General features: G+C 40.6%; 2 protein-coding genes across 2 annotated transcripts in view; one reads left to right on the top strand and one right to left on the bottom strand.

The window, feature by feature from the left end:
• The window catches only part of RNASE9 (ribonuclease A family member 9 (inactive)), a 93,093-nt gene that overhangs the window by 46,622 nt on the left and 18,842 nt on the right, over positions 1 to 27,629 (top strand). Inside the window, exons 4-6 of the transcript XR_007453766.1 lie at positions 18,837 to 18,884; positions 21,506 to 21,617; positions 23,505 to 23,569. The gene's annotated coding sequence lies outside the window, so the exon portion shown is untranslated. The remainder of the gene's footprint in view (positions 1 to 18,836; positions 18,885 to 21,505; positions 21,618 to 23,504; positions 23,570 to 27,629) is intronic.
• RNASE10 (ribonuclease A family member 10 (inactive)) lies at positions 10,251 to 11,045 on the bottom strand. The gene has a single exon (XM_049613189.1). It carries the CDS (start codon positions 10,944 to 10,946, stop codon positions 10,299 to 10,301), a length of 648 nt encoding a protein of 215 aa, XP_049469146.1. The 5' UTR covers positions 10,947 to 11,045; the 3' UTR covers positions 10,251 to 10,298.

Consider the following 27,629-nt stretch of genomic DNA (forward strand, 5'->3'; position numbering starts at 1 on the left):
ACAAATGGTAAAGTTAGAGTAGAGTCTCATTATCAACCATAGCCAAACTATGGAGAGAGCCCAAATGTCCATCAACTGATGAATGAATAAAGAAGATGTGGTATTTATATAATGGAATATTACTCAGCCATCAAGCATGAAATCTTGCCATTTGCAACTACGTGGATGGAGCTAGAGTGTACTATGCTAGTGAAAGAAGTCAACCACAGAAAGACAAATGTCGTATGACTTCACTCATATATGGAATTTAAGAAAGAAAACAGATGAACATATGGAAAGGGGGGAAAGAGAAGAGAGGGAAACAAACCACAAGATACTCTTAAAAATAGAAAACAAACTGAGCGTTGATGGAGTGAGGTAGGTGTGTAGGAGGTGGGCTAAATGGGTGATGGGTATTAAGGAGGGCACTTGTTGTGATGAGCACTGGCTGTTGTATGTAAGTGATGAATCACTGAATTCTACTCCTGACACCAATATTGCACTGTATGTTAATTAACTAAAACTTAAATTAAGAAAAAAATGTGAATAGAGTCTGAACTAGATGGTAGCATAACATTAGTGTTAATGTCCTGGTGTGGACAGTTGCGTTGCGGTTATGTAAGCAAATATCCTTGTTTATACAAAAGATACACTAATGTATTCAGGGATGAAGGAGCAAATGGTTTAGGAAAAAGCATTCTTTGTACTGTACTTGAAACTTCTCTCTGAGTTTGGTATTATTTCAGACACCTCAAAAATATTTTTAAAATATAATAGAAAACTGCAATAATATTTCATTTCAATCATGCTTTTAAAGATATATATGTTTGTATGTATATTTGCACATACAAAAGATAAAAGTATATGTCCCAAAACATTGAGTGATTAACTTTGAATAGTATAAGTATATTTGACTATGACTTTCCTTTGTTCTGTATTTTTCTAATTATCTATGATGAATTTTATTACCTTTTTTCTTGATTTATTAAATCGCTATAAGAAAAAGTAGAAAATACAGATGTACAAACAAAAAAAATAATCGATCAATTAAAATTGACCTAAATCTCATCACTGAAAGTTAACCACTGATGATATTTTGACATATGTCCTTCCAAGATTTTTTACATATATATATAGTGGAATCTTAATAAACACACATATATAAACAAACACATATATATAAATAAACACACACACACATGTATATGTGTATATATATATATATATATATATATACACACATACATATAGTGGAATCTTAATAAACACACCAGAAGCTTTTTTTCATTGAACTTATCTACATTCTTCCATGTTAATAAATGTAGGTGTTTATTATCACTTTAAGGTGCTAAGTAGTATTTTACTGTGGCATTACTATTACTTATTTAATGATCCCTGTTATTGGACATTTAGGATTTTCCACTTTTTACTATTATAAACCATACTGCATCCTTGTTCATATAATTTTATGCACTTGCCAAATTAAGTCCTTAGGATAAATTATGAAAAGTAGAGTCCATGGGTCAAAGAGTATGAAAAAAAATTTAGGAGCTTTTACTGCACATCGTTCTTGGATAATTTCACATCTCCCACCACAAGAAAAAGGAAGTACAATTACCCTCTGGAACTATGTATCAGTTTACATTCTTACAGGCCAGGACATCATTGGATATTGTCATTTTTTTTTCTTTGTGAAGAACTTATATAGTCCAAATAAATAATAATCTTTAACATTTCTGGAGACATCTTGATATACAGATGCATTTCAAAAGTTTATAAATGTCCTGGAAGTGATAGATAACCTGTGGTTTTTAACTAAGTTGGTAGGTCAATTATTAGTCGTGAAGTTGAGGGAGTATAATCATTCTTTAGGTCCCAGATAAAGAAAAGAAAATAATGATCATAAATAGAGAAATGTAAAACACCACAATGAGCCATTCCAGAACAGAAATCTTTCATTTACTAACTATATTCATCACTTATTGCTGTGTAACAAATTACCCTAAAACTTAGCAGCTTAACGCAACAAGTATTTATTATGTCACAGTTTCTAAGGGTCAGGAGTTTGAAAGCAGGTTAGCTGGGTGTTTCTGGTTCAGGGTTTCTCATGAAGTTGCCATCAAGATTTTAGCCTGGGTTACAGTCATCGAGAAGCTTTGTTGGGGCTGGAGAATCCACTTCCAAGAGAGCTCATTCACCTGGCTTTTGGAAGAAGCCTTGTTCCTTACTAATATTACCAGGAGACCTCAGTTCCTCACCACAAGGGCTGTTTGAGTGTCCTCATAAGACATGGCAGCTAGCTTACCCCAGAACAAGTGATTCAAGAGCAAGAATAAGGAGGAAGCCTTGGTTTTTATTTTTTATTTTTTATTTTTTCAGCTTATCTTAGAAGTAGTATGCTATCGCTTTGATCACAAGGTGTCACATTCGATCAACTAGAAATGAATCACTGGGGTGCCTAGGTGGTTCAGTTGGTTAAGGGTCCGACTTTGGCTCCAGGTCATGATCTCACAGTTTGTGAGTTCGAGCCCCGCATCGGGCTCAGTGATGACAACTTGGAACCTGCTTCAGATTCTGTGTCTCCCTCTCTCTCTCAGCTTTGCCCCCCCCCTCTCTCTCTCTCCCTCTCTCTTTCTCTCAAAAATAAATAAACATTAAAAAAAAAAAGAAATAAATCACTAAGTTCAGCCCATACTTCAAGACAGGGGAATTAAGTTCAGTGAATATGTAGACATTAAATCACCACAGTGACTAGAAACCATGAAGCTCTTATCAAGGCATCTCTGGAAAGTCTCAGATATTGATGACAAGTGGCTGACTATCCCCAGACCAAGAAAATTGGAAACATGGTATAGTGGTAACACTGTTGATTTAAGGGTCAGGAGATCTAGACCATCTTTCTCTTAAGTGGTATTGATTAGTTATAAAAGGAGGATCAGGACATATCAGGCAATGTTTGAGAATGGGCCATGCAAAAAAATATGAGTTCAATTTAATACATATACATTGAGCACCTAAAAATGTATGAGGTATTGTTAGTTCTGCTGAAGATATTCCTCACTTGCTGATAAACAAGAACCAGAGAGGTTACTTGCCCAAGATCAGATAGTAAATGTTTGAACTTGGATTTGAACACAGGCTGTGAAGTTCCATATTCTCTGTGCCTAACTAACCATGATGCCACCCTGACATTCTAGAGTCTACCCTGCCTGCTTGTTTGCCTGAAGTAATCTTCAATCTGGGCCCTTGGCCTTCAGCTCCTTAGAGACTTTCAAGTAAAATGAGTTCTTTATTCTTTCCTAGAATACGTAGGTCCTAAAGAATCAGCTTCTTTCAAGGCTTGCTCTTTGCAAAAGTATTAGGCCAGGTGGCCAAAAAGCAGATCCTATGATGGAAATTCTTGAGTTAGTAATTCATTGAGAGAATACTCTCAGGAGATACCTGTAAGGAAATAACTGAAGCAGGATAGGGCAGAAGAAGAAGTTGAACAAAGATGTGATTTTAGCTAAAGTCCAGCCTCAAACCTGACCCCGTGGAGAGCTCTGGAACATAACTGACATAAAATTAAGGCAAGAGGAAAAAAAATTAAGGTAAGAGGTCCAGGTTCTTGTTCATCTGTATCAATCAGTCATTGGCTATGAGCTACCCTGATGGAAGGACATAACTCTTAGGCATCACCAATGAGGAAGCCCCCCTCACCCTTGCCCTCTTTGGAGGTGATTCCTCAGAGAAGGGTGCAAATGTGCTGGGGCAAAGGATATCTGTCTTTATCATGTGACCCTTTGGAATCCCTTTCCTTTGCTTTGGAAATACATTCTTCTAACCCCAGTCTCCTAATGGAGTTGTTTGACGTATGTTGGTCCTTAGCCAGACCAGCTTTCCAGAGCAGTGCCACGTACTGGATCAATTCACATCATCTCCCCTCTTCCTTTCACAGTTTTTCCCTATGGGTCTCATTTGTGGATATGCTATAATGGCAGACACAATAACTGGTTTTAGTTTTTTGCTTTTATTAAAAAAAAAGAATGCATAACCAGTAACCAGCACACTGCTGAACCCTTGTAAAAGAGTTCATAAAGTAGAGGCACCTGGTCCATTGAGTGTCCAATTGAGTGTCCGACTTTGGACACGAGTTTGAGCCCCACATTGAGCTCGTTGTTATTGACGTGGAGCCCACTTTTCCTCTGTCCCTCTCTCTCTGCCCCTCCCCCCCTCTCAAAAGTAAATAAACATAAAAAAAAACAATATATCTTTTAAAAAAGAATTCATAGTGAGTACTGTTTTCTTGTTGCTTTTCTTGTCATCTTATAAAGGTACTGAAACTCCCACTCATTCTTTGAAGCTAAAAATTTTATACCCTTATATATAGGAATGCACAATAAGTTCATAAGGGTATAATTCCAGACACTAGTCTCACATCAGTGATGGAGATCTGACACTTTCAAACAGTGGGGCACCCACTGCCTCCTAAAATCCTGTATCCTGTACAAATAGGTGAAGAGCTATCATGCCCTATGAGCTCTCACAATTTCCCTCATCATGCCTTCTGCTTAGCCTTATTTCCACCATATTCCTCGTCTCTTTTATTCTTCCCCTAAATCCATATTTTACTTGGTCTTTGAGTCATAAGTCTAATAAAGAGACAGCCCAGTTGCTCTTAGAGGCGGCATCTCTGATTTGAGTCACTTCCTAGAAACTAACGGAAGTCAAGTCTGCACACATGAAGAAGAAATGGTGGACCTATGGGTAGGGTGCAGGGTACAGAGGCAAGAGCATCAGCAAATTACATGCTAAAGCAAAGGATTGCTGAACATAATGATAAGTCTGTCCCTTGGACTCCCTTCACATCCCACCAAGAATGAGTCTCTGCCAGATGTTATAACTTTATCACCTTGGTAAGGAGAAGGGTTGAAGAGGGCCAGCTCATTTTACTCTGCCTGCCAAGACTGAGCACTCGAGGGAGCTGAGGAAGAGTTTCCATGTCAGAAGTATAGTGATTTATTGCTGAAGATGTAGAATTATAGGTAGAGAAAAGATTATACATATGTTTATTGTCCAATCAGTGCACATGCAGATTCTTTGTGGTATCTTGGGCACCATATCTTCCTGCTAGACCTAGGAACAATTTCTTTGTGTTCTTTACTGACAAATGTTATCGTTCTTGGATAATTTTACATTTCCCACCATAAGAAAAAGGAAGTAAAATTTCATGACCTTTCAAAACTTGCCTGAATTTAAACAATGGAGATCTTCCTACCTCTGCAGTTTCCTAATGCTGTTTATTTAGTGCTGTCTATATCATGATTCATGACACTGTATCATCCACTGAGCTGCCTGTAAGCACCAGCTTCTAATGACTTTCTCTGGAAGTTTATTTTGTTACCTTACATTGTTGTCAATAACCACAAATGCAAGTCTTACCCAGTGACTTAGTCCATTCAGGCTGCTATAATAAGTAGTACAGATAAGGTGTCTTACAAGCAACAGAAATTTATTTCTTACAGTGCTGGATGCTGAAAGTCCAAGGTCAGAGTGCCAGCATGGTCTGTTAGGGCCTTCTTCTGGGTTGTATACTTCTCATAGTATCCTCACATGGCAGAAGGGGCTAGAGAGCTCTGGGGGATCTCTTTTATAACAGCACTAATCCCATTCATAAGTGCTCCATGACCTAATCCCCTGGGATAGACCCTACCTTCTTTTTTTTTTAATATATTTTTTTAATATTTATTCACTTTTGAGAGAGAAAGAGCATGAGCATGCATGAATGCAGAGGGGTAGAGAGAGAGAGAGAAACAGAAGATCCCAAGTGGTCTCTGCACTGACAGTGGAGAGCTTGATGTGGGGCTCAAACCCACAAACTGCGAGATCATGACCTGAGCCAAAGTTGATGCTTAACCAAGTCAACCAGGTGCCCCGATAGGGCCTACCTTCTAATACTATCACATTCGGCATTAGGATTACATTTTGTGAATTTAGGAGTGACACATATTCAGACCATGGCACCCAGAGTATGCAGGAAAATGAGAATGATAATTCATTTTCTGGTCATATGGAATTTGTCATTGGTAATTTTATAATATAAACATAAAACAATATATCTTCCAACCACATCTTCTCTTGAACTCTGTGGGTCATAATCACTGCATTCCTAGGATGTGACCTCTTGTATAACTAACAACACTACACTCCTGCCTTCTGCACATAGCCACCAGCAAGGAGGATAGGCAAGGGGCCCATGGGCAGAGTAAGAAGAGCAGTACTGTTTACATAAGGAACGACAATTATTCATCTTTATCAAGAACAACCCAAGAGAGTACATCATCACCTATCGATCAGAGGTGAGAGAAGACATTGATTAGAAGTACCCCATGGGTCCTACAAAGCAATGGCCTCAAAGCCCTTACAGGAGACAGGAATAGCTATTCCCTATCTTCACATGGTGTGGAGCTTGCAAACAGTGGAGTAACCACCCTGGGTGCCAGCAGTGGGGGGCTCACAGGGCAAGGAACAGGTGCTGCTATCCCTGCCCCCCTCAAGTGTTATAGGCTAGAAGTAGCAGAGCAGTAAGAACATGAATGGGTAAAAGCCTCCCACAACGCATCAACTCCAAGAGTCAGTAGTGACCACTGGTGACTCAGAATGCTAAATTCATACTGTGTCTGGGATGTGTTTTAACAAATTCATATGTGAGCACCATTCTGGTGACCCACTTTCATGTGAACCCACAAAAGAAATACCATGCCAGCCAGAGGGAGTGATCCACTTTCCAGGCCACCCTCCTAGAACCAGGGCTTGGCTTTAGGCCTCTAGGATGACTGTGTATGTGCAAGTCTCAGAACTCTTGGAGAGGCAGCTGGTTGGCCCTACACATGGGATAGGGGAGCAGTGCCCTCAAGGGGATAAATGGGACTAAAGCCTACACAGGTCCCAGTTCAAGCTCGGAGCACCTGATCTAGATGGTACTGTTGGTCCCAGTCAGTACCAGACACAAGAGGAGGACCTCCTATGTGAAAGGCACTCCAAAAGTGTAGTGTAGTTCTGAGGGGTTGGGCCCAGGGCAGAGGCCCTGTTAGCTGAGTTCTAAGGACTGCGCTAGCCCCAAGTATATAAATTTTGTGGCTATCCAAGGGATGGAATTTGAGGAGTTTTACAGGACCCCACATATCCACATAGTAGCCAACATGCCCAAAATTCTAAGACGTGCCAATGGTATTGCATTTTGTATTATAGTACTGCTTCCAGATGGAGCCTGTCAAAATGCTTAGGTGCTTGGGGCACCTGGGTGGCTCAGTTGATCAAGTGTTCAGCTCAGGTCATGATCTTGTGGTTCTTGAGTTTGAGCCCTGTGTTGGACTCTGGGCTAACAGCTTGGATCCTGCTTCGGATTCTGTGTCTCCCTCTCTCTGCCCCTCCCCCTGCTCATGCTCCTCTGTCTCTCTCAAAAATAAACATTAAAAATTTTTTTAAAGAAATGGTTAGGTGCTCAATGAGCACCGAGCCCAGCAACATCACCACCAAATGCAGCTGCCACTTACTGAACCCTATTATGGGCCGTTTAACCTCATATAATTCTCATAGCTACCCTATGAAGTAGGTACTATTATCTCATTTTACAAATAAGGGACTGAAGTTCTGAGACCCAAGAACTATTATCCATGATCACAACTGCTTTTAAGTGGCAGAGCTTCAATTTCATGCCATGATTATATGATTCTCAAGAACTGGCTCCTTTCTCCTACAGCAGCATATCACATGAGATTGACTTATAGTCTAAACACAGATTACTTTATCATCTTATCTAGTTGTTAGTCTTTAAGGTAGGCCCAGTGATAGCTATACTAAATGAACAAAGCCAGAAGAAAGGCTTGGAAAATTCTAGGACAACTTTTCCCAACTAGAAACATAAGTTCTAAAAGATGTTATTAAATGATTAAGGGAAGGGTGGATTTCATGGTAAAATCAATTTAGCAATACTGAATATGATCTGAACTCTGCCTATTAGAGATTCACAGCCACGCTAATAGCAAAGGTTGTGAGATCTGCATAAAACAAACTTAACTCTGTTTCACCCAGCATCTCCCAAATCATTTTCACATGTCTGTTAACAGCCTTTGACACCAATTCACAGAAAAACTGCTGTAAGAGGAATTGTAACAGAAGCCTCAAAATGCTTGGATTCCACTTGGTGTGCAGACCCAAACTCAGACTAATTGAATCGATATCCCTGGAATTATACTTATTGGGATTATATGTGTTGTATTTTTAACAAGAGATTCTAATGAACAGCCAAGGTTGAGAGAAACTTGTACAGGGTGTTCTGAAGATGATGTTTCAGTGCCTTGCAAATCATAAAGTGATTTTTTTGGCCTTAGTCCCTCCCTTCCAGCAGCTTATTATGTTCAGTGCTATATTACCCAACAGGCAGAGTAAGATCACTAGCAAAATAGGGGCCAAAAAGAAAAAGAGAATATTAGTGAGAGCAAGGAGATTGATTTTGAAAAAAATGTATTTATATTTTTTTCAAAAGGATTTGTGTAGTAATTTGGGTAAAAATCCAAACTTTGTTGAACTTTCATATAAATGTACTATGTTTTAGTTGGGTTTCTTTTTTTCTTTCTTTCTTTCTTTCTTTCTTTCTTTCTTTCTTTCTTTTCTTGAGATGGAGAGTACACAAGCAGGGAAGAGGGGAAGAGGTAGAGGGAGAGAGAGAGAGAGGGAGAATTCTAATCAAGCTCCATGTTCAGTGCAGAGTCTGACATGGGGCTCAAACCCATGACTCTGGGAACATGACCTAAGCAAAAATCAAGAGTAGGACGCTCAACCAACTGAGCCACCCAGGTGCCCCAGGTCTCTCTCTCTATCTCTCTCTGTTTTTTTGTTTTTTTTTTTTTTAAGTATTTTGGGTAGAATCCATAATCATCCAGGATGTTGGGCCTCTAAAGTCACAGTCTGGCTCTGTGTTCATGTCCTGAGAGAAGGACTCAAAACCTAGAGATTCTCTCCTGAACATCGTGTCTTTCTCTCTCTCTCTCTCTCTCTCTCTCTCTCTCTCTCTCTCTCTCTTTCTCTCTCTCTCTCTCTCTCATTTTCCTATAGTATATAGTACATATGTACTTATCACAAGACAAAGAATCCAGAATCCAGGCCCTAACCTCTAGTGAGTTGAATTTCACCCTTTGGGGTCCAGGAGAGCAAACTGAAGGGTGCTGCAAATCGGGAAGCAGCAAATGAAGGGAAGGGCAGGAACACCCCATTTGAATTATAGATCAACAATTTATAAGTGGGGTGATCTTGGTCAAGGTGAAATTGGCCTCTCTGAGCCTGTTACTTCTCATCTGTAAAGTGGAGCTTATCTACTGTCCCTCTTTATAGGGATTATGTAAAACCAAGTACGTGACAGCATCTAGTAGAGTGTCCACATAGAAGGATAGCTTCCTTCCTGCTTGTCTGGAAGAGAAAAGAACACATTGAGCCCTCTGAAATGTGAATCAGGCTACTCAGCAGTTTTTATTGACTGCATAGTGTTTGACAGGGGTCAGAAAACTTGCTCCTTTTGAATGATTCTATGTTTCATACAATTTCTATAACTCCTGAAAAGGTCCCAGATAATCAACAAGCAGATAATCAATAAATGTGCCAAAGAAGAATATAGGAGAAACTTATAATATAGTTGCTTCTACAAAGATGCTTATGACTTCATAGGGTCATATATTGTATACTCAAATTAATTAAAGGCTAATTAAATCATGTATACAGGTCCACAATTCTTTACCTGAAACTTATATTTTGGGTAACTCAAGAAAAAAAACCTTATCCACATGGTTCACCAGATGCAGTCCTACAGTCCTAGATACAGTCACTGATTTGCTTCTGCAGTGCAGGGGTGCTGTGTGGAAAGCCCAAGGGGCTCACGTGATTGTCCTAGAGGCTCATGGATCACAGGGAAGGACATGGGACTACAGTGAGCTCCTGTAGTCCATATCCAAAGGCAAACATACCAGGGAACAGACTGGTCACAGCAGATACTAGAGAATCTCTTCACTGATCCCTTTCCAGGGCAGGAGTGATGGAGGGCCTGGAGAGACCATATATCATTACCCTATTTTGCCACCTGTAACCCCAGCAAAAAAAAATGCAGGGTGGGTGAAACCTAGGACAATGAAGAATTGTGTTTTCAGGGGACAGTGGTAAGGAATAGGTCAGCCTCTCTTCCCAGAACCTTTTTTGCAGAACACCTAATAGGAGGAAAAGGGTATGAGAAGGAAGTGGGAAGGAAGGGAAAGAGGAGAAGGGGAAGGGGAAGAAGAAGGGAAGTTGCTTCATTGTCCAGACATCACCTGGACCTTCATGTCATTACAGGATATAATAATAAACTTTTCAAAAATGAAAGTGAGGTAATTACAGTGAGGAGTGACTTGGCCTGGTTTGGATAACTTGCAGAATGTCAAATCAAAAGGACGAGAGCTTTTGTGGCATTTGCCTCCCTTGAGTTCACAGGCAACAACAGGATTATTACAGACAGCTCTGACTGTATCTAGATCCTCGTGGATGAATGTGTACTGGGCTATGCATGTGTGGTTGTGTTCCTTCACCTTGTGTGCCATCAGAGCATTGCATTCCCTGGCCATCAGGTCAAACCTGAGATAGTCTTTGTTGCTCTGCAAGGGAGCTTCAGCTCTGAGCATCTTGTTCCCTCCAACTTCGTCTTCACCAAGGATTGTCTCTTCTGGCCAGCCAGGTTGCACTATTCCTTTGTTGCTAAGCAGCATGGTTTCTGTAGTTCGGATGCCCTCTCCTTTAGTGGCTTTGGTGTTGTCCTCTGAATCGCTAGACAAAAACTCACTCAGGGGCTCATCACTATCCTCGAGGACTGCGGCAGCCATCTGAAGTCCCAACCCCAGACCCACCCCCAGGCCCAGTAACAGCAGCAACATCATAAAGAAGATCTGTACCAGAGTCAGCTTCATCTTTCCTGGAGGGAGAAGGGAAACAGAAGGACTGACTTTGAGATGAAACTTGGCTCCATCGGGGACCCCAGACTCCCTAAACCCTGACAACTTGGTCTTTGGGGTCTCCTCTCCTTTCTCCGCACTACCCAATCCCCTCAAGGGAGAGATTCTTGCTTGTTCTTTTCCCATTTCTCTGGTCACTCCCCACAACATTCCTGTTGCTGTGTGATAAGCCACAGCTTATCCTGCAGAACAGGAAGATGGTGGGGAGCAGCAGCCCTAAAATTGGTTCACATATGGGGAGTCAGTGGGGAAAGTTGACATCCAGTGACTCTTAAACAGAAATTAGTTCCAAATAACCCAAGAGAATGGTTGAGAAGACAAATAAGTACAGTGTCACACTTTCCTTGAGAGAAATTCCTAGAGAAAGCCTTATTCTCAGTAAAGGACTAGAATTGTCATAGGAGATGATCTCTCTATTTTTATCCCAAGTCAATTTTTGCTCCTTCAAGCATCTATTACTCTCCTTTCTACCCACCCCTCCCCTCAAAAGATAAAAAGAAATAGAAGAAGTACCATGGTCCATTCTTACTCCTAAGCTTAGACTGTGTGGTAGGGACAGGTGGGGTGTTGGCAGGGAGGCTATGCCCAATTTCGCATCCCAGGACCCTGTTAAAACCACATGATGTCATGCCAGAAACCTTCTACTACTAAAGATCTCTTGGGGCACCTGGGTGGCTCAGTCGGTTGAGCATCCAACTTCAACTCAGGTCATGATCTCACGGCTTGTGGGTTTGAACCCTGGCTCGGACTCTGTGCTGACAGCTCAGAGCCTGGAGCCTGCTTCAGATTCTGTGTCTCCCTCTCTCTCTCTGCCCCTCCTGCCTATATATATATATATATATATATATATATATATATATATATTCTTATATATATTCTTTATATATAATATTCTTATATATATATTCTTATATATATTCTTTAGCACTTGGATATTTCCTGCTGATTAGTTTTGTACTCTCAGAGAGGAAATGGAGTAAGAATGAAACAAACAAAAAAACCCCAAAACAACCAAACAACTGATCTTCTGGGGTTCCCCTACTAATAAAGATCCCAATGAGTGCTGAGAGTAGGAACATGTATTTTTGTCCCGCTAGGCCAATTTCATCCCCCAGTCAAAGAGAGATCTTCCTGGGGTGCCTGGGTGGCCCAATCGGTTAACCATCTGGCTCTTGGTTTTGGCTCAGGTCATGACCTTGCAGTTTCATGAGTTTAAGCCCCATGTCAGGCTCTGCATTGGCAGCACATAGCCTGCTTGGGATTCTCTCTCTCCCTCTTTGTCTGCCCCTCCCCCACTCACACTATCTCTGTCTCGCAAAACAACTAAATAAACTTAGAGAGAGAGAGAGAGAGAGAGAGAGAGAGACCTTCCCTACTAGAAAAGAAAATTGCTGTAAAGAGCATTGAGACAATTGATAAAATCAGAATATAGTCTGTGGAGTAGATAGGAGTGTTCTATCAATCTTTGATATACTAAAGTTGAAATAGTATACTATGATTATTTAAAAGAATATCTTCTTGGGGCGCCTGGGTGGCTCAGTCAGTTGAGCGTCCGACTTCGGCTCGGGTCATGATCTCGCGGTCTGTGAGTTCAAGCCCCGCATCAGGCTCATGCTGACAGCTCAGAGCCTGGAGCCTGTTTCAGATTCTGTGTCTCCCTCTCTCTGACCCTCCCCTGTTCATGCTCTGTCTCTCCCTGTCTCAAAAATAAATAAGCGTTAAAAAAAAAAAAATTAAAAAAAAAAAAAAGAATATCTTCTTAAAAATGAAACCTGAAATATTAAGGAATAAAGGGGTACAATGTTTGCAACTTACCCTCAAATGGTTCAAAATATAGGTTATATGTATGTATATACATGCCTTTACAGAGAAAGAAAGAAAATGATTTTTTTAAATATAGGGGGCAAGTTTTTGTTTATTTTATTTATTTTTAAAGTTTATTTATTTATTTTGAGAGAGAGATAGGGAGAGTGAGGGAGGGGCAGAGAGAAAGGGAGAGAGAGAATCTCAAACAGACTCCATTCTGTCAGCACAGAGCCTGACTTGCGGCTGGAACTTATGAACTGTGAGATAATGACCTGAACGGAAATCAAGAGTCTGATGTTTAACTAACTGAGCTACCCAGGTGCCCCAGGGGGAAAGCTTTTAAAATTATGTATCTGAATAGAGAGCATTCAGGAGTTCTTTGTAATATTGTTGTAACTTTAAAGTAAAAAATATGTCAATATTTAAAAAAAATTTTTTTTAAGTAAAAGAACTTCCCATGTTGTTCCCTAGGGCACTCAATACCACTGTGACTTACCTTCACAGCTAAGTAGCCTCAAAGATGTTTGTGTTCTCCTGTTCCCCAAGTTCTTCCCTCCCAGGGTTTCCTTCTTCCTGAAAAGTGACCTGGATGCTCGTCTGTAGAAAAATGGTTAGCTCCTGCTGGTCCATGTGCTCTTAAACCCAGACTTAATTCCCAAGCCCAACCTCCTTCCATTCCTCCCACCAGCACTGAATAAACACACTCACCAATTCTCTCTGCTCCCACAAACACTTTGAAGTAAGGCTATTTGGACATTGAGACAGACCCAGACGTCCAAGGCAGGAAACGTCTCCAGCCTAGGAAAATCAGACAGTTTCATTTGGTCAATTGTCCAACTCCTGAGTTACACCCACTATCCTGAGGTTTATAGCAGCCTTATTTTGTCATGAATTTCAGATCAAGTCATTTTTTAATATTCTCCGCATGTACTTCCTTTAACCCTTTCCTGTCATTTCTGGAACATTGAGATCTTTGGCCTTTATATGGACCGACATGGCTATTTTGCTTTTTACATTATAGAATTGTGTCATGACTTAATTTGAACACTTGGAATATTTGTGTCAGTCATAATTTGCACATAACTTAACTTATGAAGCTTATCCCTGTCCTCCACTCCCTGCTCCCTATTTGCAACCCAGCCAAAAACCACATTCCCATAAGAACAGACAGATTTTTCGAACCTGACAATTTAGCCCTAGATAAGACCTTATCCAAAGCAGCACTACCTCTGTCAGTTCCTGCAGCCTGAGTGAGTAAAACCCGGAGGGTTACAATGTTGATTCTCTTCTCTTCCTTAGCTAAAAGTGCCATCATGAGATAATAGTTTTTAAAACACTCTGGAGATTGTGAAAACACTATGCAAACCTTCTCTGGACGCAAACAAGGCTCTTCAGGAGGATCTTTTGCTTTGTCATGCAGGCAGGGGTTTTCAAATTGTCTCTGGGAACTGCCTCTGTGATTGGCAAGGTATGCCTCGCTGACCTTCTGCAGTGCTGAGGATGATCATTTACAATAAGTGTAATAACAACTAACCAACACTTAGCATCTACTTCACTCCAGGTGTTTATTACATTTCACCCTCTTTTTGCCTGTGCTATCCTTCTCTGGTGTCCATTCTGCCCATCTGTTCTGGTAAGGTCTATTTGGAACATGAAGAGGCCATAAAGAATCCTCTGCTGAACCCAGTAGCTGTCTAGAGTCAGCAAAGATAATATATTCAACCACACTCATCACCTTCTTCTTTATAATCAGGTGTTTTGGTTACTATTAGGAATTGTCTGAAATTAACCTCGATTAAAGGAAAAAAGGACATACGTCTGTGGTCTAAGTATAACCTTTAGACTGACAGCGTTTTGGTTTTGTTTTTCCCTTTTCTAGGCCATGGCTTTCTCATCTTCTAAAGAATTTGTTTTTAATTTTATTTTTAAGCAATCTCCACCCCCAGTGTGGGACTCTAGCTCACAACCCTGAGGTCAAGAGTCACAGGCTCTACCTACTGAGCCAGAAGGTGCCCTGAGCTTTCTCATCTTCTAAATTTGAGTAATAGTAGCTTTTATCCCACAGAGATGTTGTCAAGATTACACAAGACACTGCATGTAAAAGGATCACTATATTAGCTATTGTAGTTATTATTACATAGCAATTATCAATACATGCTCATTACCTGCTCAATACATTTTCCTATCAGAAATAACACATCCTAGAGCTGCAGCTAACAACAGTGCTCACTGCTTCTCCAAGAAGGCAAACAACATCTAGAATCTCAGAGAAGGAATTATGGCTCATATAGACCAACACTTCATTTTACAAATAAAGTGACTCAAGGGGCGACTGAGTGGCTCAGTTCATTGAGCATTCGACTTCGGCTCAGGCCATGATCTCATGGTTCATGGGTTCGGGCCCCACATCAGGCTCTGTGCTGACAGCTCAGGGCCTGGAGCCTGCTTTGGATTCTGTGTCTCCCTCTCTCTCTGCCCCTCCCCTGCTTGTGCTCTCTCTCTCTCAAATAAATAAATAAATAAATAAATAAATAAATAAAATGTTTAAAAAAAAACAAACAAAGTGACCTGAAGAGGTTAATGTCTCAGATGCTACAGGTAAGTATTGGCAGTTCTGATATTAGAACTTTGACTTCTAGCTAAGCAAAATTTATGATAGACCAATGATTGGCAAGCAGGAAGGTAGATAGATTAGATAGGTAGATAGATAGATGATAGGTAGATAGATAGATAGATAGATAGATAAAAGGCAGGTAGATATATAGAGAGAGATACAGATAGAATAGATGCTCTGATAAGAAAATTGACAATGAATCCATCTAAGACTTAGATTCTAAGTATAAGTGCTATTTCTCATAAATCAATCTAAAATATGGACTTCCACTTATAGTCAGGATAGAGGAACAGCGATTGGATTTTGCCTGAAACTGCTAAAAAAAAAAAAATGAATTATATGAAATGATAGATTTTCAAGGCATTGACAAGAGACAATGAAGTGCAGTGATCATTGAGAGAGGGGCCACCAAACGGGATGAGCTTACTCCCCCAGCCTCCCCCCTGGGGAGAGTTTCTAGGCCAGGTGGTACGGAGGGGGGACCCAGGCAGAGTCTGTCAGTCTCCCTGAGTTGAGGCGATAGAATTGAGAGTCCAAGGAGGCCCAGGCAACTAGAGTTCATGGGGCAGAATACCAGGGGGCACAAGACTGCGGAGAAAGAATTCCAGTGACCTGCAATGAGGAAGATATCACTACACATCTATCAGAATTGCTATAATGAAAAAATAGTGAGACTGTGAAAGCCTGGAGAGATCCAGAAAAACTGGATCTGTCATACATTGCTGATCGGAATATAAGTGGTACAATTACCCTGGAAAACAGTTTGGAAGGTTCTTAAAATACTAACTATATATTATAATACAACTTGGTAATCACACTCTGGGGTGTTTATCCCAGAGAAATGAAAACATATGTCTACACAAAAACCTGTACACAAATATTAACAGCAGTTTCATTTGCATCAGCCAAAAACTGGAAGCAGCCCAAATATCCTCCACCAAGTGAAGGGCTAAACAAACTGTAGTACATGTGTACCATGGAATACCACTCAGCAATAAAGAGGGACGATCTGCTGATACAACAACCTGGATGAATTTCAAAGGCATTATGCTGAGCGAAAAAAAAATAATAATATCACATGGTCATGTACCGTATGACTCCATTTAGATGAGATCATATAATATGGAGAACATGGTAGTGTTCGTCAGGGGTTTAGAATGGTGGGGATAAGGACACAGATGTGACTATACAGAGGTACCACAAGGGAGATCTTTTTGTAAGTTTTTTTTTTTTTTTTTAACTACTGTCTATGCCTATGAGTGTGGGGCTCAAACTCACAACCCTGAGATCAAGAGTTGCATGCTGTACTGAATGAGCCAGCCAGGCGCCCCCACAGGGAGACCTTTGTGGTGATGAAATAGTTTTGTATCTTGATTGCAGTGGTGATTGCATGAATCTACACATAAAATGAAATGACACAGAACTATACTCACACACATTATGCTAATGTCAATCTTACACATCATGCTAATGTGTAAGATGTAATCACCAGAGGAGACAGGTGAAAGGTACGTTAGACCTGTACTATCTTTGCAGCTCCCTGTGAATCAATATTTTTTTTTTCAGAATAAAAACTTGTTTTAAGTGTTAAGGCCCATTACAGATATTTTACATAATAGTATAGAGAAACACACGTATGCACACCCAAGACCCCCATCTAGACGGTTATTTACACTTGGTGTATATCCTTGTGGTCTTCTCCCACCCCACTCAGCCCTGTGTTGATGTTAAGTTCAACATGTCCATAAAAATTACAAGTTGAGGAGTGCCTGGCTGGCTCAGTCTATTGAGCCCCCAGCTCTTGATTTTAGCTCAGGTCATGATCTTGCAGTTTATGGGATCGGGCCCCACATCAGGCTCTGTGCTGACAGTGTGAAGCCTGTTTGGGATTCTCTCTCTCCCTCTCTCTCTCTGCCCCTCCCCCACTCATGTGCTGTCTTTCTCTCCCTCTCTCGCTCTCTCTCTCAAAACAAGTAAACATTTTTTTTTTAATTACAAGTTGCAATGTCAGATGGTAGTTAAGTATAGTGAATATAGGAGCCTGTATTAGCAGGCGAGTCTGATGTGGAGATACACATTTGGGAGACATCAGCTTATGACCAGGTACCTAAAGTATGAGACTAAATGAGCATAAGTGTCAAGAGAAGTTTGGTTTTCTACTTTGTTTTGTTTTTAAGAAAAGAAAAACAACAGCTTGTTTATTGATAATAAAGACTAAGCAGAGAGGAAAACCAATAATGCAGGAGCAAAAGGCAAGATTTGTTGGAGCAGTGGTGTTTGAGTGCTCAGACTGAAGACAAATTGCCTGGGTTTATGCATAAACATGTGTTATTGTATCTGTGAATTGAGAGGCCTGAGAAAACTGAAACTTAAAAGCTTAAGTTACGGGAAACTGAAACCTAACCAAGCCTAACCAGCTTGTTCTGCTTCTGTACAATTGCTTGGCCCACCCGTGTATTCCTGATCAATCATTGTTGCTTGGCACATCCGTGTATTCCTGATCAATCATTGTTGATACCCGTACCCCCAGTTGTGGTCTGATCTAAAGGCAGGAACCAATCGAGTACTGCTAAGTGTCCAACTTTAAACACCAACCAATCGCAGCTCTGTAACTGTGGAAAATTCCTGATTTCCCCATGACTTGTTTGTACCTGTCTACAAAAGGGGTGTAAAAACCTCTCTCGGGGCCTCTTAGCGTCACCGGCAACAGGTGCGCAGAGGTCCAGGTTCGAACCTGCAGTAAATGACCCTTGATGCTTAGCTCTGACTCTGGACTCTGGTGGTTCGTTTTTGGGGGTCTCTTAGACTCTGGGCGTTTCAGAATCACACTTCAGGAGAGTGAAAGGGACATACAACATATTTTCTATAAAAGCTTGGATCTGGAGACATGGTTGAGAATCACTGGTTTACACAAGAATTAGTAATGGCCAGGGATCTTGCTACACTGTGCACTGGGGAGCTTTTTCTTCATTCTGTGGTTGCAGCTGCTACTGCCCAGTGACAGCTGACTGGATGGATAGTGCCGCTCAGCTCTGGGCTGGATGCTCTCCAGCTATGAGGAGTTTCTTAAGAGGAGACACAAAAGGGAAAGGGAACAACATTTCACTAATAAGGAATTTGACTCTGCTGTGGATCCCAAATAAACCATTGGCTTTTATCCCCAGGTTTTGGTCATGCACTTGTCCAGCAGATATACAAAAGTCCAGAGTGGGGACAGTGGGGTGGGGAGGCATTTTTCAGAGATGGACATGTTATTTGAGATGACCCAGTGTTTAAATTCTGGCATCTGTTAGGACTCCAGTGTGCTCCATCAGTTTAGCCTGACCCACCAAACACAAAGGGCTCTAGACTATTAAGGATATGCGACAAACATCTTGAGAGTAAACACTTCCTTACGATATCATGTAATGTAATTTTTCTTACAGAAACAGTTCTGAAGGTTCTGCTCTACTCAAGGGTGGCCAGCCACGGAGGTAAGTAGAGACTGAACCTTAACTGAGCTCTGCTCAACACACCGTACAAACGGGCACAGAGCCGACTTCACCCAGAGGAACTGGCTTTTCTTCCAGCTCATACAAAGGTGTTTTTTTAGGCTTTCTAGGGATCTAAATCGAGGGCTTTTCATTTTGGTTCATTTTCACCTAAATTACCTTATATGACCCTTACAACTTCCCCAACAAGTAAGAAGAGCTAGAATTATTTCTCCTGTTTTATAATAACATTGAGGCCTTAAGATGTTAAGTGACTCACGTAAGGCCACGTAGGTAGCAGGTACCAGAACAGGAGCAGGACTTTGATCTACAGGCTCCCACCTGTTGTTCCTTCTCTCATACCATCTGTCTCGCCCCTGATGGTCTGTTCCAGTTGAGGTCCTTTCCTCATGGAACTAGAGAATAACTGGCTACCATTGATGCCCAAAACAATCTTATAAACATCCATCTAATATAAGATGGACATTTCTTTTATTAAAAATCAGTTATTACACTTATTAAAAATTGTATTAAAATTGTTATCAAATTCTTATTAAAAATTACAATTCACATTTGTAAAATGAACTCACATAAAGCTGCTCACTGTCTACAGAAATCAACCCCTCTAACTTCTGCCAGATCTTTCATTCTTATAATCTTTTCATCCTCTTGAATTGCTGCAGTTCCCCTGGTTTGGGCTTGTCTTGTTCAGTCCCTGCGTAGCCCTGGTTTCATTTGGTAGATGATCCTCTGGGGGAGTTACAGTACTATGTCTTATTCTTTCTGAGTGGTTTTGGCAGTTTCTCTAATGTTGGGGGAGTTTTGTTAATAATATATGACCAATAAAACAGACCACAAGCACTATTCTGGTGCAACAGGAACTTCCAGAACCAACAAAGTCTACAGAAAGAGCTCCCCCCAAATCACACTTAACATTCTACACCTCTACTAGGAAAGATGCCAGCTCACCAACATGATGGGTTGCATTTGCAATAAAAATTAGGTTATCCATTTTTATCAATCAGCATAAGAAACATTCACTGACTTCTTTAAAATAGACTTAATTATCATTAAAGACATATTGTCTAAATTTTTTTTTGAAATGGCTTTATTATCTGATTTACATGCCACAGAAACAACCAAATATCCTTGTGAGTTGCATTATTCTTAGTATAAAACTTCATAAGGTTTCACATTTGAAAATTATCAGCTATAGGGGCGCCTGGGTGGCTCAGTCGGTTAAGCGTCTGACTTCGGCTCAGGTCACGATCTCACAGTCTGTGAGTTCGAGCCCCACGTCGGGCTCTGGGCTGATGGCTCAGAGCCTGGAGCCTGCTTCCGATTCTGTGTCTCCCTCTCTCTCTGCCCCTCCCCCATTCATGCTCTGTCTCTCTCTGTCTCAAAATAAATAAAAAAGTGAAAATTATCAGCTATAAACTAACCACAGGCATTTTGAAGCTCTGTCACCTACAGATAGTTTTTATTTTACTCTATTGCTTGCCTGGAGGCTCTGTTATAAACTAGACTGAAATTGTGCCTTTAATAAAGGACAGTGTCAGAGCCTCATGAAAAAGGATTTGTACCAGATACTTAAAGCTATTGACTATTTATTTGTTTGTTTGTTTATTTATTTCAAGTAGGCTTCATCCCCCGTGTTAAGCCCAACACAGGGCTTGAACTCAAAACCCTGATCAAGGCCTGAGCTGGGATTAAGAGTCAGACATTTAACCGACTGAGTCATCCAGGTGCCCCTGTGGACACTTTAAAGCATAGATTCTTAAGAACAGGCTTTTGAGTTAACACCACTTAGTCAACTTTCATACCAAGCCTGTGGACTGACCCAAGATTTCCAGAACTCCTTTTAGTCAATAAGCAGACAACTTCATGAGACTGCTTACTCAAGATCCAGCAGAACAAGAATTAGTTGTATGGGACTGAATGAACTGATAAGGAAAGTTTGCAGAAAAAAAAAAAAAGAAGAAAGAAGAAAGAAAATTTGTAGTTGTTTGTATGGAATATTGTTTTATTTTATTTTATTTTTTAATTTACATCCAAGTTAGTTAGCATATAGTACAACAGTGATTTCAGGAGTAGATTCCTTAAGCCACTTGCCCATTTAGCCCATCCCACCTCCCACAACTCCCCCAGCAAACCTCTGTTTGTTCCCCATATTTAAGAGTCTCTTATGTTTTGTTCCCCTCCCTGTTTTTATATTATTTTTACTTCCCTTCCCTTATGTTCATCTGTTTTGTATATTAAATTCCTCATATGAGTGAAGTCATATGATATTTGTCTTTCTCTGACTGATTAATTTCACTTAGCATAATACCCTCTAGTTCCATCCACGTAGTTGCAAATGGCAAGATTTCATTCTTTTTGATTGCCGAGTAATACTCCATTGTATATATATACCACATCTTCTTTATTCATTCATCCAAGATGGACATTTGGGCTCTTTCAATACATTGGCTATTGTTGATAGTGCTGCTATAAACATTGGGGTGCATGTGTCCCTTCGAAACAGCACACCTGTATCCCGTGGATAAATGCCTAGTAGTGCAATTGCTGGGTCATAGGGTTGTTCTATTTTTAATTTTTTGAGGAACTTCCATACTGTTTTCCAGAATGCCTGCACCAGTTTGCATTCCCACCAGCAGTGCAAAAGAGATCCTCTTTCTCCACATCCTCACCAACATCTGTTGTTGCCTGAGTTGTTGATGTTAGCCATTTTAACAGGTATGAGGTGGTATCTCATTGTGGTTTTTATTTGTATTTCCCAGATGATGAGGGATATTGAGCATTTTTTCATGTGTCGGTTGGCCATCTGGATGTCCTCTTTGGAGATGTGTCTATTCATGTCTTTTGCCCATTTCTTCACTGGATTGTTTTTGGGGTGTTGAGTTTGATAGCAAAATATTGTTTTAAAGCTTTTTTGTTGTTGTTTATTTTTGAGAAGGAGAAAGAGAGAATGCACACAAGGAAGGGGGAGAGGGAGAGAGGGAAACAGAGAATCCCAAACAGACTCTGCACCGCCAGCCAGAGCCTGAGGCAGGACTCAAACTCACAAACTGTGAGATCATGACCTGTGCCGAAGTCAGACGCTTAACCAACTTGAGCCACCCAAGCGGCCTTGTTCAGAATACTGTCTTAACATTCTACTTCAGTGTTGATGTTGTTTTAATGTTCTATTTTGAATATCAAAATAAGGCTTTTTTCTTTCTTCTTAAACTCTCTATAATCTATAACAAGTTACTAGATTCTACTTTTTAAAACTGAAACAAACATTCTTAAATGATATCTGATTTTTACTGACTCACACACCACTGCCAAGAATTCAGGAAGTCTCCTTACCTTTTTTTAGTACTTAAGTATTTTACCAGGTCTCCTTACTTCTCATGGCAGTATAGTTATTTGCATAAGTCCAGTAAAAATTTGTCCTCCTTTTCTGGAACTCAGTTGGGTAAGCATCCTACTTCAGCTCAGGTCATGAACTCACAGTTCATGTGTTCGAGCCCCAGGTAGGGCTCTGTGTTGACAGCTCAGATCCTGAAGCCTGCTTTGGATTCTGTGTCTTCCTCTCTCTCTGCCTGTCTCCCACTTGTACCCTGTCTCTCTCACTCTCTCTCAAAAATAAGTAAACATTAAAAAAAAATTTTTTTTTAAGAATTTGTCCTCCTTTTTACCAGAATATCATAGAAAAATCAGTTATGCAACCAAGTTCTTGCCCAGATGTCATTTTTGAGAATGATCTTTGTTTAATCCAGTATGATGAACTAATGTCTACAAAGTCATCTCAGGAAAACTTGTGTAGTACCTGGTTTACAGGGTCCCAGTTTTGCAGTAGATGAGGAAGATCTCTTCTTGTCAGGCCAGGAACTTTAGGAAGTTGTGGGGACCTTGAGAAGAAAGGAATTCACCCAAATTTGTGGGTACAATGGGTGAAACCTAGTGGAAAGGGTTTCTTGGGCTTGGTTTTTCTAAACCGAAGGTAGCAAACAGTAGAGGTTTTTAAAAGTCCAATCTGAGATTCTGAAGGAAGCCTCCAGAAAAAAGTAAATTTTGTGGCCTAGTCAATAATAATATGGCTCTAGATTTACAAAGCAGATTAAGAAGACCTATGTGGTAAATGAACACTCTTTCTGCAAGTGTATAAATAATCAGACGAAACCAACAGTATTGCCCCTTACTTTTTTTCTTTCCCACTGAACTGAGAGTTTCTTAACTTCTCTCTTATCCTCAGTGCCTAGCACAGTGTTTGGAATGAAGAAGGTAGTCAACATTATTTATTGGAAGAATAAAAATCAGGTTATGGAATTATATTTGTGCCTGATTCCGCCCACGAGGCAGTGATGGAGGGTTGGGGAGGTAGGGCAGGGGCCTGAGCCCACCAAGTATGGTGTCCTCTGCCCACTTCCAGCTGTAACTTGGGGGAGGGGTAGCATCCATTAAAAATAAACTCATAATTAGCTTCAAAAATACTCCCGGAATAAATGAACACATAAGTAAAAACAATAAAATAGGGAGGAGAGATGAAACAAGATGGGCAAAATGTTGATTATCATTGAGTTGCAGGTGGTGGGCACTTGGGGATTAATTATACCCTTCTCTCCCACTTCAATGCAGGTTTGAAGTTTTCCACACTAAAAAGTTTTTAAAAATCGCCTTGGAGGAGAAGAAAATTACACAAAGTAAGTCTGAGGGCTCTGTGAGAAATGGAAATGAGGGATGAGTGAGTTCGGGCAGCTTCTTGGTTTTGTTTTTGGATTTTTGCATCCACTAATTCAAACCACTCCCTGACCCACTTTTGCCTTCCTCTTCTGAATATCCACTCCTGGGACATTTGCAGAACACCAGAGATTTCCTGGAAGAGTGAGCATAGGGAGGGAAGTGCTCAAGTAGATTATTTCAGCACTGAATGCTGGCAAACCTCACCCACACACTGGTCCTTCAGCTGAGCCATGCCAGATCTGAGACTGGGCAGCAGCCAGATATTGCCATGAGTAGAATGGGAATGGAATGTTCTCAGGGCTTAAGAGGGGGCAGGAGAGGGGGGTATATATGTGTGAATCAATGCTGGAGACCAGAGAAGAGACACCAAGAAAGTGGGAAGCACTGTGCCCTCTGTTTGTCATTCCCTCCCCCAACAGTGACACTGGAGGAAATCAGGATCAAATGTAGTCAATCTGGCCCCAGGAGAGAGGAAGCTGGACAAAAAAATGAGCATTGTTCATTTGTGTTAGACAAATGCTCTTTCAGATTATCTTCAGGTCAACATGGCTGCATGTGGGGCCAGTTATTGGGAAACACAGGGTAAAACTCACCTCATGACACCTCATGACTCTTGAGATTTCTTTCCATTACATTCCAACAAAATTCTCTCCTACTAGCTTGTCATACTGTGTAAGATTCCACTGTTTGAGATTCATTTCTTTAACATTCATCTCCTTCCCCTGCCTTTTTTTTTTTTAAACAAAATTACTCCCAAAATGCTTGACACATTCAATTGGGCTTGCAGTCAATATCAACTTAGTGTGATTCCTTGTAACAAAATGCGTTGTCTCTGAGAAATGATAGCTAGCATATAAGGTGCTAAGTACCAGAGAATTGTGTCAAGTGCTCTATTTACATTTTCTCATCTAGCACTGTGAGGTAAATGATACTATAGCTCCATTTTATAAATGTGGAAAGAAGGCTTTAGGAACTTTCAGTAAAATGACTAAGTGACAAGGGCAGCATTTGAACTCAGACCAGTATGACCAAAAATCTCTGTTCTTAGGGCACCTGGGTGGCTTAGTCAGTTGAGTGTCCTACTTTGGCTCAGGTCATGATCTCACAGGTCATGAATTCAAACCCCACGTCAGGCTCTGTACTGACAGCTCAGAGCCTAGAGCCTGCTTTGGATTCTGTGTCTCCCCCTCTCTCTGCTCCTCCCCTGCTCGTGCTCTGTCTCTCTCTCTCTCTCTCAAAAATAAATAAACATTTAAAAAAATTAAAAATCTCTGCTCCAGGAAGCCAAGTATGGAAATAGACTGTCAGGTTGGGGGGATTCTTGACAATCCCTGAGGTGCATGATGGTACTAGACACTGGGAGTGAGAAGGAAAGAGCACTAATAAAGAAATGTGTGAGTGTGTGTGTGTGTGTGTGTGTGTGTCTCTCTTCTGGAGTGGAAATTAACCACTTGTGAAATGGTTGATAGGTAATAACAACTCAACTCTTTTAGCATGTCCACAAAATACTGAAAGAATGAACTTCACAGAGAAAGAACCAAACTTTCAAACAATTGTCATTATGTGATATTTCAACCTGAGGTAGTTGTCAAACAAGCTTTAGTGGAACCCCATTTAACTCAATTAGCAAAAAGCCTCTGAAGTCAAAAGAAGACATACCAGCTAAACTGGTGGCTTCTAATCTTTTAATCACAAGGACAATTTATTATTCCCAGCCCTTTTGAGTCCCTACAAGTAATATTATAACATGTAGCATTGTAACATTAAATTGCAATTATTTCTCCTGCTTAGACCGAGATTAGATAACAAAGGCATCCGGAAAGGCTGGATGGCCACCAGAAAGGACTTCCGGAGGTGGAAGCAGTACAATTACCCGAGCCCCCTTGGGTTCTGTCCTCAACTCACACATCCACACATGATTTTGTCTGTACGTCTGGGGCTTTTCCATCTCACAGGATTGACTCATATGAACCACTCCCAAAATAAAACTATAAACAAGAGCTGCACTGAAAAATACATACAGTGGGAAATAAACCACCGATGACTTAAGAGAGAGATCAAATAGTGAAGAGATATTTGCTGAGTAAGCAGGAGTGGTGAGCAGTTTTGGGGTTCAGTCAGGCCAGGATGAGGATAAGGAAACATTTCTGACTCCAAATTAAGCACTAAACCAGCATCTTAACCCTGAGATGTGGCTTATAGAGAAGCAATTCCCCAAATGTAGAATTTCTCTTTCTAATCTCCAAGCTCCCCCCAATCTCCTTCTTACAATATATCTGCACGCTTATTGGTTTGTATCCTTTTATACTTTACCTTGCTCCAAGAAAAGATTAAAGACAGCTTGCAAAACTATCTACAATGAATGATAACACAACTCGAATTTAGGGAAAAGGAAAGAGGAAGAATACAGCTTTATGGATTAAACTTTAGTTGTGAGGATGCTAAAGTCACTATACTTGCCTAAGCCTGCATTTTGGTCCCCAAAAGCTGGAGTCTGTGGGTTCTCAGTCCATCCCATTGACAGATTAAGAGTTTGGGTAGATTAGGAGTTTGATTTTACAAATGGTGGTTACTATTTACCAAATGCTGATCTGACATGATGTAATTCGCAGACAGTACCAAACATTTTTAGTTTTGAGATTTTGCTATTATATTTATGAATCACAATTTAATTTTCTAATTTATATTAATGAAAAAAACTTACCAGAGTTTTTAATGAGAAGGAGATAACCAGGGTTGTATCAATGGGTTGATACAATTCAAATAAACTTAGTTTTAGTTAGCATGTCATAGGCTTATTTACAGTAAACTTGTGGTTTTCATAAAGATTTCTAAAATGTTAAAATTAGCTCACAGACCTCAATATTTACAATCTTTCATGTAAGAAAACAATCTTGAAAGGACAAAAGACAGTCAACAACAGTATGAAAGAAGGAAAGAAAGGAAGGAGAAAGAGAAAGAAAGAAAAGAAGGATCCTAGGTCAAGAAAGTAAACACAGGTGCCCCTCAATCTGCAAATGAGATACTTTCCCAGTGCAAAGAATCATCCCATGGGAAAACAATAAAACTAAAACTTCAGAGTAAAGGGGCTTGCTTTCTCTTCATGAAACTGTCTCTGGTGCCCTGGTCAAGTAATGATTGTTGGGGCAACTAGTGGTCCAAGGAGCAGAGGCTTTTTCCATGGGAAGCCCCTACACCCTGGTAAGGTCCCCAGATGGACAAGCCAGTCCTATAGGCATGATGCTGTTATATGGCAAATTACAAAGCCCAGGACAGAAACCATGCACCAAAGAGAAACTCTGCCTTTTCTGTACTTTCTTGAAATTAGAGATCAAGTTCACTTGGGTCGGCAGACGTTGGTGCAGAATTAGCATAGAAGAGGTACTCAGTAAGATTTGGTGAAGCAGAGATGAAATGAGGGAAGAGAGAATGAGAAAAAGAGGGAGAGATCCCAAAGCAAAGCTCTAGCCCACAGCCTGGAAGATGAGCTCGGGGGAAAGGAAGCATCCTAGACTCCTGGACTTCTGACAGTCTTCCCAGTTTCTATGCCCTTAGAGAGTCTCTTTCTTTCCTCCCCTAGCATACGGTTGCTTTGGCTTAGCCAGCCAGGTAAGTGATTGAAGTTCTGCCTTCAAAGATAAGACAAGTAAGAAAAGGGAAAACATTTAGAATCTGTAGTAAGACATATTGATAAGTAAGACATTCAGATCTTCCTGAATTCATATTGATCTTCTCAGCTGAGATACTGTTATTATGTAGGAGAATGGGTGCCTGGGTGGCTTAGTGCCAGACTTCAGCTCAGGTCATGATCTCATGGTCCTTGAGTTTGAGCCCAGCGTCGGACTCTGTGCTGACAGCTTAGAGCCTGGAACCTGCTTTGGATTCTGTGACTCTGTCTCTCTCTGCCCCTCCCCCACTCGTGCTCTCTCTCTCCCTCTCTCTCTCAAAAATAAATTAAACATTAAAAAAAGAAAGAAAGAAGAAAGAAAGAAAGAAAGAAAGAAAGAAAGAAAGAAAGAA

This window comes from Panthera uncia, assembly GCF_023721935.1.
Source record: "Panthera uncia isolate 11264 chromosome B3 unlocalized genomic scaffold, Puncia_PCG_1.0 HiC_scaffold_1, whole genome shotgun sequence".
NCBI classification, from domain to species: domain Eukaryota; kingdom Metazoa; phylum Chordata; class Mammalia; order Carnivora; family Felidae; genus Panthera; species Panthera uncia.

What these genes read in the sequence shown, in the direction of transcription:
- RNASE10 (XM_049613189.1), bottom strand. Translation starts at nt 10,946, where the DNA reads ATGAAGCTGACTCTGGTACAGATCTTCTTTATGATGTTGCTGCTGTTA.